Raw genomic sequence first — 14424 nt, 5'->3', positions numbered from 1 at the left:
CTCCCTTCACTATGGTTTTCACAAAGTTAGTAGCTCAGTTTTTTAGATCCTTTTGTCAGATGTTTATATGGTATAGCGAAGTACAATTTCATACGGTTTTTGTTTGTTTGTTTGTTTTTATTGACAAATACAGCCAGGTTAAGCAAAGACTTACAGCGATGACCTTTCTTCTGCAGTTCACCTTAGCATGAGGATGTTTTGATACCGCTGCTTACTCGTGGCAGTGTTTTGAGCACTGATTAGCCAAGAATGGGCTGCCATCAGTCAAGATTTTGCCCAGAAGCCGATATGCAGCATGCCAAGGCGAACTGCAGAAGTCTTAAAAATGAAGGGTCAACACTGTAAATAGTAAATGTTTGCTTAAACTGAATGTATTTGTCAATAAAACGTTTTTAAAAAACTAAATTTGTGTCAGTCTCAAAAGTTTTGGCCACGACTGTACAAGTTGCATCTTACACTCAAAGTGTGTGAGAATGTACAAATCTGCATGGCTGCCCTACAGAAAATAATAAATTCACATTTTCTAGTGAAATCTCACTTAAAAACAATTAGAAGGGACACATTCTACCTAAATTCTAACTTTTAAATGTCCGGAACTGATCAATGACTTATTAATAAATAATATTAGTTTGCAAGGGTAACACATATAGCTGCTTTCAGGTATGTCAGCATTAGGAAAGCGCAGGGAGGCAGGAACTGGGCTGCATTCGCCTGGCCGGTCTGACCAGCAGGGTGACCTCACAGCAGGCAAGCGATGACCAAGCGAACCAAGTGCAGGTATCGACGTTCTCCTCAGCCTCCCCCCGCCAACAACCAAAACAGGCGTCCGTAGACACACCTGTGTGGTGAGTATACACACTCAGGCATCAATCATGGCTTGTGGGTACTGTAGAGTGAGAGGCGTGAGGTCAGAGGGCGTCAGTGGGGGTCAGACCCCCATTACACTCGGAAACCTCTTCATATTGTGTATGGTCGCTGGCTCACAAATAATTACTCACTCTGACCTGGGTTAATGCCCCACGTCTAGTGGTCAGGCCAGGGCAATTTGAACCACGACCTGAGCAGAGAGGGTTATGGGCTTCTGCTGACTGAGTGATGTCCCACGTAGCTTAACACACACACGTACAATTACAAAACAACGATGACAATGGACATGACACGCACCCTCCCAGACCACAGACAGAGACAAGTCAAGCGTACTTTTTAAAATGTCTCTACGATGCTACCAGGGTCTCCTTTCATACAAATAAAATCACAGGCATTTACAACACTCTGTTCTTACTGTCAAAAGCCTTCAGGCTAATGTGTCAGACACTGACTGTGTTCCCACACACACACACACACACACACACACACACACACACACACACAGTCAATAATCTGCTGTTTACCTTTCTTTCACTGAATACATTACCTGATTGAACCTCAGAATAAATCACTAGCATGACAACAGAGATGCTCCTTTCCAACTGTCATGGCAACCCTGATTACCAGGTAAGAGTGGGAGGGTGGAGGGTGATACATGAATTAATTCAATGACAAAAAAAGGAGCAGAGGAAAGCAGCTCCGTGTGTCGGGCTCAAGCTGGACGTGGTCACACAGCGTAGGAACGTTCGGACCCTTTAAGATAACGATCCAATGTATGATCAGCAGTGGAGAAGGGGAGGATGAGGCTGGATCCTGTGTGAGCTGATACGCACGCACGCAAACGCACATACACACACACACACTTACAGACATACACACACACGCACACACTCGTGCACATACACACACACGCACGCACTCGTGAACATACACACACATACACACGCACACTTACACTCATGTGCACATACACACACAGGCACACACACACACCCATGCACATACACACACACACCCACGCACACACACACACACACCCCTACACATGTGCACACACACACACTCTCATGTGCACATACATACACATGCACTTACACTCATGTGCACATACACACACACACACACACAGGCACACACTTACACTTATGTGCACACACACACACACACACAGATGCACATACACACACACACTCATGCACATACAAACATACACACACACACTTACACTCGTGCACATACACACATACACACACACTCATGTGCACACGCACACACACACTCATGTGCACATACACACACACACACTCATGTGCACACACACACACACACACATGTGCACATACACACACACACACACACACTCATGTGCACATACACACACACACTCATGTGCACATACACACACACACTCATGTGCACATACACACACACACTCATGTGCACATACACACACACACACACACACACACACACACACACGCACTCGCTCACACACACATACACACACTCACAAGCAAAACACAGTTTAAAGAGCCTGTGTATTAATCCCTATTGTTGTGGCAAGGCAACAGAAGCACTTTTAAACACTGAGATCGGGGACGGGCTTAAGACGGACTGTCAGAGGGAATGACACGTCGGAGACAGCCAAGGCAGCATGGATGTGACGTGCGTGTGTGTGTGTGTGTGTGTGTGTGTGTGTGTGTGTGTGTGTGTGTGTGTGTGTGTGTGTGTGTAATAAGAATGCTCGACATTGGGTGGGTTAGATTAGCGAGAGCCCTGTGAGCCGTCACCTGGGGGGGGGGGGTGTATAGCACTGTCAGAGTGTTCCCACACAGCCAGGATGAAGAGTCACACTCATGACGCACACACACACTTGCGGAGTCACATGCGTGACATGCGCGCGCACACACACACACACACATACACACGACAGGACAGCAACATGGTAGGATTATAATGAGACGTGTTCATATCACTGTGTGTGACATCACTGCCCTGTCTACAACACTCTCGAGAAGCAGCATTAAAGGAGGTGTAGAATAGAGGGCCTAGTCTCACGTGTGTATGCGTGTGTGCGTGTGTGTATGTGTGTGTGTGTGTGTGCGTGCGTGCGTCTGGGCATCATCTCCACCAAATCATCACAGTAGCCGTACAACTCGCGTTAAAATTAGCAGTTCAGACAAGTTGAAGTGACTCCCAACATGAAGATTTTAGTGTCTGTGACACTGCGTGGCGTTGGGGGGGGGGGGGTAGTGTGTGTACGATGCCGTGTGCCGGAGACCCCTCAGCCTGCTGGGACAGTGAGTGCAGCCAAGCTGCCCTAGCTGCGCTGGATTCTGCCTAACAGGCCTGTCAGGAAATTTCCTCCCATAGACATCCAGTCAAAATGTCACCGTTAAGGTAGCAAGGTAAAGGCGCGGCCTGTCACCCGGCTGCCTTTCCGGGAGACTGGTGCTTTTGAGCCGGACCCGGACCACATCAGCACACATTTGTGTTTCATTTTCCTGCTAATGACAGTGATGCCAGAGGCGAGCTCCTGGTCGTAAGCTGGGACATGGAACGAGCTTGAGGCAGGAGCGCGGCAGGAAGTTAAAAAAAGAAAGAAAAAGAAGAGGAAAGATGAGGAAAACACAGCCACCTCAAAAGCAGACAATAAAGGCATTACAGCAAGCGAATATTAAGCTGCTTCACAGTCTCCAGTCACATCCCAGAGGAACCAGAAGGAGGCCATTTTGAAAGCTGTCTTCTGCTCATAAGTCTCTGGCACACAGATATATCAGAGACACAAAGAAGGAGAACAGCTCCCACATCCACATGCCAACACACACACACACGCACATACACGCACGCACACACACACACGCACACAAACACACACACACACAGATACACACACACACGCACATACACGCACACGCACATACACTCACACACACACACACACACACACACACACACACACACACACACACACGCGCGCGCACACACACACGGGCACACAGACACACACACAGACACACACACACACACTTCATGACCTAACACAGCTCGTGACTCTCCTGCCCGTTCCAGCATAGCATTCTGGGATTGCTCCCCTTACAGCTGGCCAACAGGAGACAAGGACACACACACACACACACACACACGCCATTTCTCATCACCTTAGCGACAGTGCCTGACCTCAAAGCAGCCCCTGCTGATATTATTCAAATGGCCAAGGAAAATATGTCCAGAGAGACAGACAGACTCTGGAAAAGAATCAGACAAGCAGAGAAGTAGTGTGTTTTATGTGTGATCGAGTGGTTGACAGTACCTCTGGATAAACTCAGAGAGTAAAAGAGAGAGAGAGAGAGGGAGAGAGAGAGAGAGAGAGAGGTGTCTCAGTAAACACTTAAAGAAGCCTGCATTTGACAGGGGAACCATGACAAGCACCAGAATCAAGTGTGTGTGTGTGTGTGTGTGTGTGTGTGTGGGTTAAAGGTTAAGTGAAGAGGAGAAGGTGCTGAGAGGTAACCGTTATGCACCGCTGGCCACTCAAGTGCCCCCTTCTCTACCTCTCCCTCTGTTTCCGTTCTCCAAATGAAACCGCACCGCTACGCAAACCAAACTTCTGACAGACTGTCCATCAAACTGCAGCCATGGTGATCCCAACCTTGAATTACATGAGGCAAAGTAATGCCAGCAATAAAATGACAACCTGCCAAAGACGACTCAACTCCAACATCTCAAATGCATCTGATTAAAATATGTAGTCCAAACAATGCTGCCTAATGCATGCTCCCAACACCAACACCGCACAGGCCCCAACACTACACAATCACTGCTCAATGCCAACACCCAACAGTGTTCAACACCAACCCCCTCTCTGCACCAACACCAAACACTGTTCAACACCAAATACTGCACAGCCCCCAACACTGCTCAACACCCAACACTGCTCAACTCCAGCACAGCCCCCAACACTGATTCCCTGATGGGAAGCTTTATAAGTGACTGATGAGCTGACAAAGAGCTGAAGACTTTTTTTTGAAGACCAGGAGGTAGACGTCTTATTTACCCAGCACACCAGCTTCGATGTCTCACTAAAATGAAAGTTACAAGGCCCATAATTATCTTTAGTTCAAATAAAAAGGTGCTTCCATCCACAAGGCCCGTCACTCCATTAGATTCCATAAAACAAGTCCATAAACCACCCTTGGCATAAAGCAGACCCTTCTCCGCACTGGGTGCAGGTGGGTGGTGGCACGCTTCCATCCGCCTGCTGGCACAGGCCCAAAGCTACACACCACTCAAGTTGGCAGGTGTCTGCTCTGTCCAGCAGTGGGGTACTGCTACAGCTCACACCCAGAGCACCCACACATACCCACGCCCACACGCCAGGTACTTACACCAACTCCCACTACACCCCATTTATACCAAAGAACTTATGATGTACAAATTAACAGTTGGCGTTTATGGGCCCTTGTGAAAGCGGCCTCCTGTAGCTGGGAGGGAATCGGGGCCTTTGGCCCGGCGATGGGAAGCAGATGTCGGGCGAAAGCCCGTCGTTATGCAGTTTCCCTTTTACAAGAAAAGGTGAGCCATGGCAGAGGAAAATAAATTCACAAATAAACAGCAGAGTTGTGCCCCGCTGTGTGCCTGAGCAGGTGAGAGGAAAGTAGAAAGGAAAAGAAAAAGCACAGAGCACCAACCCAACGCCTTCTAGTCTGTGGATATGAACCCTGTGAAAATACGTCTGCCCTTCTGCAGCACAGGGATTCCAGACGACGGGTAAATGAATGACGGTGAAGGAGATGCCACAGCAGAGGCGAAGAAATGTACTGGCACTCTGACAGAGCCAGCACAGGCAAACACAGGCATGACAAAGGGGCACTATAAAAGTGAGGTTATTTGATTGGAAGTGAAGAAAATGCAGAGACAGCCAGGTCCAGCATGCACAGACCCCATTCATAAACACACACGTACACAGGGGGAAGATGTCAGGATCGGGATTACTAGATCAATCCTATGATCGATCTCAACAGTCCTCTGGGATGCTACTATGGTTACTGAGCGTATTGATTATTGACTATAAATTAGCGCCCATCAGACCGATACTGACAGATGAACTCTAAATGGACAGGGTTAGCGAGACTGAAACCTCCCTGCTCGTGACATGTAAAGTGTGGACACATTATTATATACAACAGTGCACCACATAGCACAAGGCAGCACACACACACCACCATCCACAGCGCCGCCAGTCTGCAGGTCAATCTCACACTGTAAGCATGTCGCTATCACTGCAACCAGCAGCAGTCTGAATTTGCCCTTTTAAAGTACACAGTTCACCAGTCCAAAGAAGAGTGACACACACACACACAACCATCCACAGATCTGTAGTTTGCTATTAGTCGTGACTTAAATGTGTTGCCTATAAACTGACATATAGTGCCAGTATAATTATAAAATCATACACAAAATCACTCTACAAACAGGGAGCGAACATCTGTGGATGTAGCTGGGATACTCCTACACACGCCAGCTCTGAAGCGGCCATAGAGAGGTGACCTCTGCTCCGTCCGGTAGGAAACACTGATCTCCCTACAGACACGACCCAAATGGCGTCCTTTGTACAGGGCCTATAGTAATAAGAAAAGCTAGTCTGGAAGCAAACAAAGGTACAGCCAAAATACGGCTTCTCATCGGACAGGGTAGACAAACACGCGACGGTTTACGCAAATGCACAAGGCCGTAGTATTCCTCACGTAAGACCTAAGACCGGTCGCATCTTATGCTTCCTGCACCCGAACATCCTGCAGGACAGTAGCAGTGGGCTCAAGGGAACTTACGAGACTTGTCTCGGCAAGGTTTCTGTCAGCAAACTTGGACTCTGTTCCTGCACGAGCAGAACTCTCCAGTGCAACACCAAACGCGGCACTGCTGCTCACAAACAGCTCGCATAAATGTGGCACTTAAGCGAATAAAATATCATTGTCATTACGCTAGCTCCTTGAGCAATATCCAGATTTCCAAACGCGCTCATTTCGAATTTAAAAGCGACGTAAATAATCTAAAGATGTGGGGCTGCATTTTAACACCCAGTGCGTAAGGCATGAAGGATGTGTGATCCCCCACAGTGTGCAGATGATATAGAAAGCAAAGCCTCGTGACAGACAAATCAGCCTAAATCCATGTGGTGGATCAATGCACGAGGCCACAGGCCCCGGGGTCCCCCTATATTACAGCGCAAACTTCATATTCACTCATTGATTTGCTTTTCAGAATAGTATATCACTAGACCCCGATGGGACATGAGACACAGGCAGGGACCGGGGTCAAGCACACCGCGCGCGCGTTAGCCCAATATTGATGGGCAAGCAGAAAGAAATGACTAAACATCCAGATCAATAACTAGTTACCGCCGCGACAGGCGGCGAGATGGAGATATATAAATATACATCTTTACGGCTACGGGAGCATTCGTAATGAGAGGCCTGAACGAGTGCTCCCCTTAAGGTAAACCGCTTGATTAGCGGCGGAAGTTAGCACGCCCATGTGCTGGGGCGAGGAGCGCAGAGACTGATGACCGTGGCCGGTCGGAGGCCAGCGAGGCGTAGCCGTACCGCGCCAGGGCCGGCTCCAGCCTCCGTAATCACACTTTAAGGCGCTTGTAATGGCTGCCGGAGCGCTCCGTCACTGGCTGCGAAGAAAGGGCCGGTTTTCGCCCATCGTTTGCGCGAGCGCAGGCACGAGATGGCTACGGCAACATGCGGGGCACAGCATGTGGTGGTCTTGAAAACTGAAGCTTTAATGGGGTACATTACGGTTATTAACATGGGAAACTCTAATTCCTGGTCTTATCCATGCTGAACTTCCTCTATGGACACGGTGTGTTACATTCACGGCTTTTTATACCCCTATCGGTCTAATGGCATGTGACGGAAAAGCCAAACAAAGACCTGGCAACCCACCATAGCACTCAGTCTGTTCTTATTTACAGCTCAAGGTCATTAACGAAGGCAGTGGCTGTCTCATTACTTAAACCCAAACTCTGTCCAGCAGAGCCATAAAGAGGCAGGAGACCAGGGAGTGGCTTACGGCTTAATTAAACGGGCCCTGCTGCTTTGACTTCATCGCCATGGTCACAAGGCCCAGCCCTCCCTGATTCCCCTCTTAAAACCATCCGGACTGGGAATCCCAGAACAGCCCTAGCCCCACTGATACCCCCTCACCCCAGCTCACCGCCATGCCAGCCCCCACATCAGCGCTGCGGAGTGAGGGATCCGGCAGCTGTGGGCTGCAGGTAACACCCGTATGGACCGGCGGTGTGATAGCCTGATCGATACTCAGCAGGAAGTGCCCCCCCCCCGGTAATAAAGCGCGGTGTCAGGCCACTACTTCATTTACCACCTCCATTAGTGTAATGGTATCATTATCAGCTGGGGCGGTATTTTTCTAACGTACCCCGTTCCACCCTGAAACCCCACACACACACACACACACACACACACTCTGAAAGCACTGCTTCCCTCCCTCTCCCTCACACGGAGCCGTAGCCTCGCGTGATATCCCCGAGCGCGTGCTTTATGTGGATGGCCCACTCTTTTGCCATTACGGAGTCATTAATAAAGGCGAGCGCATCGTCAGGTAACAGAGAGCAAACACAGGTCTGGACGGGCGCGCCGCTGATCAGCCCGCTAAGACACGTTAGGACACATAAATCGTTAGCTTTACACAAATGTACAGGGAGCCATTTTGCGAGGGGGGGGGTCGATTAACCAAGACAGGCTGTGTGGTCACATAATCAGTCTGTAGACCCAGCTAGTTGTTAATTTAACAGAATTGCCAAGGGGAACACAAACAATTTTAATGAGTGTTTAGGAATTAAATAGCCTAAATAGCTTGCTCTGGCAAACACACAAGTGCAGAAAGCCAATGAGCCAAGGCCACTTCTACTGATAGGCAAGAAGGAGGAAAAAGCTTTGTAACATCTGGCAACCCTCCGACATTGTTACTTATGGTCCATTCGGGGGGCTCCTTTGTCTCTCTCCCTTTTTCTTTTTTTTTTCTTTTTTTTATAAACCCTGCTCTTAGCGTGTCAAAAGCATATTTCATCACAGGATGAGTACGATCCTGTCAAGAAAATATCAAGCAGACATCAGAAGAATTGGTCAAACAGTTAACCGAGCCAGTGGATCCTTCGATGGGGGTTACAATGTGAAGTTATAAAGTGTGTTTATGATAACAGACGGGGTGAAAAGGAGAACAAGCTTCTCTGAGGCACAGCGTCTGAGGGAAACACATCCACGAGTATCTCCACACACAACAGCATGTCCAATAAACTGAACGGCATTTATGGTAAAACGCTTTAATTGTGCCTGCACGGCTGGCTTCGTTTAAGTTCAAACTAGCAACTTTGATTGTCCACTGTTCTCAGATCAAATAATAACGCTGACAGCGTTTCTATGGGTAGAGGACCATGTAAGGGCACTTCTTTAGGGATGAAGTCACCCTTTAATGCGCTATTAGCCGGTGACACGCCGTTTCATGGTGTGGCATAATAATCAGAGCGGGCTTTGTCATGCACGTGCACCACATATGGCTCGGAAATCCCTTGCAAAGCAGAACAGAGGACAAGGCATTGGAGGGGCCTTAAAAAGATGAATAGCTCACAGCCTGTTTTGTGACATGGGAGAACACGTCTGTGTGCACCCCAAATGACTGAGCATAACTGCAAACATGTCCCCACTTATTGCTTACTATGATAAAGTACTTTAGTTTTTCACTGCAACGAGCCGAATGCATAATCGCCAGCCTCCGTTTTGGAATAACCTGTGGTTTTCCATGGATTTTGCCATGCAGGTTTCCCACCTCTTAATTATTTTGCTTATTGGGAGAGAGAGGGGAAGAAAGAAAGAGAAAGACCGAGTTCGGGTTTTTGGGCCCGTGCGCCTCTGTCTGTCTGCCTGCCTGCCTGCCTGTCTGTCCGCGTGCACGCCAGCTGCCATGAGATCTCTGTGAGCCAGCGGCTCATCTGGTGCTCAGAGCTCTCTTTAATAAACAGGAGGAACCACGTCCTACATAGTTTCACTGCTGTCAGACACGGTCCAAACACATGCGCCATCAGAGACCGGAGCCGAGAGATAGCAACAAGGACAACGAATAGCTGAGAGGCAGTTTGGAGCAGTTACCGTAGCCTGCACGAGACATCATGGGAGATACCCGGGCCCACGGAGTGCTTTAGGATTAGAACAAAAACGTCACACTCCTGAGTAGACGTGTCAGGAGGAATACAGCATTAGGGGGAAAACGCTACTCTACGTAATCTTACATACGAGCTTAATTCCTGTAAATTTTGTGTGGTCTATGGTGTGTATAAATTGGTGTTTTATTTAGGTGGCTCACTTAGGTGGGGATATGTGGAAATTTGCAAACAAATAAACAAATAAACCTATTAGGCTACATAAAGTTAAACATCAGTCTAATGTCAGGACAAGGAGGGTGTAGGGTGTAGTGGACTTTACTGGACTTTTTCTTCCTACTGTGCTTTAACTGTAACGTGTCTTCTGACTTCACACAAGAAGGCGATGGAAAAAAGTTCTCTCTATTCACCATGCTGTCACTCTTCATAATTCACACTAATTATATATTTGAGTATGACAGTTAGCTACTAGGGTCAGATATTTTAAATGACGTCAGAACTGCTGAAGAAATACCACGTCTGTTCCAGGACTAGCTCCAGGCTTGTAATGCCCACAGTAAACACATGTTGCTAAAATATTAGTGGGTGTGGTCAAGTGTGAACTGAGTGACCCATTCGATGTCAAAAAATAAATTAATAAATCTGCCCGGCAACAACAGGCCTTGACTTCAAATACCTTTTAATAAATGAGACTCCAGTCTCCTGTGGTGCCTAATGATCTACAAAAGTAGCAGGAGTCCCCAACAACAATCCAACCATCACAACCACAGTGTTTTGACAGCTAAGACTTCCTTCCCTGAAAGGGACATGAAAACTAACAGTAAGCAAACCAGGAAAACAGCAGTGTAACAGAAGGAGCGTGTGTGTGTGTGTGGGGGGGGGGTGTTAGTTCTTCTCTGGAGCTGAATTACAGGCCTACAAAGACCACGGCATGAAGGAACATATGTCATAATTAACCCGTGCTGACTCAGTAAATGCGTAGCCCAGTGAAGGCGCTTCACTGTGGAAATAATACTTCAAACCCCGCCAATCACCTTTCAGTATTATAACGTTGACATAGCAGTTTACTCTGGGACTATGCATATATTTGCTAGATTTGCTCGTGGCATTGCATCCACTGAAGACAAAGTGCTAACAGTACCATTATTGCAGACGTGGGTGATTGAAGGGTTATGGGAGAAACTGGTGTTTTGATTGAAATGTTGAGTTTGCCTTTACATTCTAGTTAAGATTTGCATGGCTACATGGTCCAGTTCTACTAGTGACAACCTGTTAGTCTTGTGTTAACTTTCTGCAGCGCCCTAGATAGTCCATGATTGCTGCCAGAAAATATCCTTCATTAAGGACTTAAAATTTTACCTTAGAGCCCTACAAAATGAAAACGTGTAGCTTTAATGTCTCAGTTAGAACACAAAAATGCTGTATTACTGTGTGACTAACACCATCTTCATTAATTTACTGAAAAGAAACAGGTCGTAGCGAAAAACCTGAGATCAAGCTTAATTCCTGGTTGAGTATCATAAAAACAAACCACTAAATGCTATAGCTTATGTTTTAAGCTTCTGCAACATACGGAGGCATTGATCTACTGTAACAAAACAAGTCTGAGCGAAAACCTGTTCTCCGGCCATCCAAACACAAAAAACAATGCATTTCCAAACAGAGCTTTTACCTAAAGAGAAAACAAAAGATATTTTAGACTGATTTTACAGATTGCAAATAGATTTCTCATTTTGTCTATCACTACCAAAATGACAAATGTGAGTCACGCTTTTAATAGGATTCAGTGGTACACTGTGTAGGATTTTAAATGCAAAACAAATTTACATGTTATGGTAATGATTTCAATTTGTCTCACAACATTTAAAAAGTTCCTGACCAAGCCAGTGCAGGAAACGTGACCCTGAAATGAACTGCCATCACTCAAAACACCTAATACTAACCAATCTGTTCGTTCACCTTTATATTGCCTGGACTATGCCGTAGCCTAGACATACCCTATCCTAAATGTCCAGAAAACTGGCCCCTTGGACCAGCGAAGGACAAAGCATTGTTTTCATCTGGATGTATCAATGTTCAGTACTGAGACCCTCAGCATTTAACCTGTGATATAGCTTAGGCAGATGCCCTGCAAAGCAACATAAACCCATATTTTGAGAAAACGTCTCCATGAACTCACTGAAATCTCAGTTCAGCCTACTGATTGAGTTCGTCTATGATCTGGGCCCATTAATGATGTTTTGAAGCGTTTTGCCTTTTCTGTTACCTGCGTTTCTTAATTTTTTTTTCTTTTTTGAATAACAGTGAATATTATTCCTGTTCCAAGACACAACACACAAACTCCGTTGGCACTGTGGCTGTCTGCCTCTCTGCGCCTGGTCAGTGGGATAAACGCGTTCTCTGCTGTTGTCATTCATTGTCACCACTGCGGTGAAAACAATGATCTTCTGCACAACTGGGAAACAGACACACGCAGTCGTCTGACACACGCAGAAAGACGTGACACAGAAGAGAAAGGAGAGCAATAGGCGAGCGAGACATGGCACAGAAGAGAAAGGAGAGCAATAGGCGAGCGCCAGCGGTGGAGATGCACGCGCAAAACCACGCGCAGAGCGCAGCAGCGCGTGCGCTACCGGTCCGGACACGCAGAAACGCTCCGCGGACATTCCGTGACTGCATGTGGCGCTCGGGCGCACTGAGAGAAAACCACAAGCGATACCTTTCTCCTCTTTTCCCTCTCACTGTCATCCGATCTTTTCATGTTCCTGGAGTACTGTTTACACTGCCTCGACTTCGTCACGCGCCGGCGCGGGAAATGTAGTCCGCGCGCACTTCCTCGGGCGTCGCGAGTGCCGCTTTCGCGTGTTAAAAAACATGCGGTTTCGAGGGCCGTCGTCACATGTGGTGGGTAAATGTCAGGACCCGTGTTGCTTTCTCATGTAATTGCGAGGTATTTTAAAACGTTGGCCCATTGTGGTGCGCTGCAGACTACATTTCCCAGACGCCAAGCGCCAGGAAAAAGCCACGCTTGTAATTTGACTCAGGCCGGAAGTCGTGATATGTGGACGCTTTACGTTACAAAGAATACCTTCCTATACTTAAATAGCGGGGTTTTTTTTAATCTTGTTTAAAACTTTTGAGTAATAAAGAAATAATATCTAGCAAAATTGTTAGAAAAATGAGAATGGGCTTCTTTTTTTTTTTTTTTTTCTTTTTTTTTTTTTTTTTACATCATACTACATTGTGCTATAGAAATGAATTAATGTTGACATTTAGATCTGAAGACCTCTATATGGATGTATTAAGCCCCTTTTGTGGGCCGTTTGTTTGTTTTTGCTTTTTTGTTTACACAACAAATAAAAGTGACTGAGATTATCATAAGCTTCCTCTGAAAATCATGTGATGCTCGAGCTATTTCAGCACCAAGCTATCACTTTCAAAATATCAGATGTGGTACTTTGTAACTCACATAAAACACAAACGCATCTTTGAACATATTCCAGAACTGAACCATGCCAAGTCTTTTTCAACTCTTGATGACTTCAGCCTTCGCCCAGGTGCTTCTCAGGCTAGGGCAGCGAGAGGGCCCCCACCCCAGTATCCCGATCACTATTCCACAGACCGCGTTCTGAGCTGGGAAAGAATAAGTAGGAATATTTCTATATCAAAGACATGCAGAAAGTCCCACAGCTCTCCTAAGGTCAGTGGATACCTCGTAATCGTTCTGGGAGAGTGTTGAGAAGCCCTCTGCCGTTTATTCGTTTCAGCTGACGACAAAAGGACGTGTCTGGGAAAGACATAAGCTGCAACCTCTTCGGTGTTGAAGGTTTGAAAACACCTGCTACGTATTATCCTTACAGGCTTTGATCAGTGTCTTCATTAGACCTCTTTGTAATCTCTTTTCTTTTATGGCAGGGCTGACCAAGGCCAGGCGGGTGCTGTGATTTAACACACGTGTTCCCTTCACCTGTCTTGTAAAAAGCTCAAAGCTCTCATACTTTCAAAGATGTCGGTGTATCTGGCATCCTGTTGCAGTAAACGGGAGGGTTCTTTTGATTCCTATTTATAACTTACATTTCCTCTTCTCTCCTTAGCTTCAGAAGAAAGGATCTGTTTGAGATATACCTAGGCCAAAGTGGGTCCATATGCATTAAAAACATAAGCATATGGGTATATGGTGTGTGTGTGTGTGTGTGTGTGTGTGTGTGTGTGTGTGTGTGTGTGTGTGTGCGCGTGCGCGCGTGTGTGTGTGTGTGTGTGTGTGTGTGCGTGTGTGTGTGTGTGTGTGTGTGTGTGTGTGTGTGTGCGTGTGTGTGTGTGTGTGAGTGTGTGTGTGAAAGAGAGAGAGGAAATGAGCTTAGCTCATTTTTAAG

General features: G+C 46.8%; 1 protein-coding gene across 1 annotated transcript in view; it reads right to left on the bottom strand.

Annotated features, from left to right (window-relative positions):
• fto (FTO alpha-ketoglutarate dependent dioxygenase) overlaps positions 1–12830 on the bottom strand; it is a 103234-nt gene extending 90404 nt beyond the window's left edge. Inside the window, exon 1 of the mRNA XM_035520900.1 lies at positions 12771–12830. Within this exon, the coding sequence (XP_035376793.1) occupies positions 12771–12812 (42 nt within the window). The 5' untranslated portion in view covers positions 12813–12830. The remainder of the gene's footprint in view (positions 1–12770) is intronic.
• Between the last annotated feature and the right edge of the window lie 1594 nt (positions 12831–14424).

The sequence above is a fragment of the Electrophorus electricus genome, chromosome 21 (assembly GCF_013358815.1).
Source record: "Electrophorus electricus isolate fEleEle1 chromosome 21, fEleEle1.pri, whole genome shotgun sequence".
In the NCBI taxonomy this organism is placed as follows: Eukaryota; Metazoa; Chordata; class Actinopteri; order Gymnotiformes; family Gymnotidae; genus Electrophorus; species Electrophorus electricus.
The sequence above is the reverse complement of the archived record's forward strand: the minus strand, read 5'-3'. Positions and strand labels throughout refer to the sequence as shown.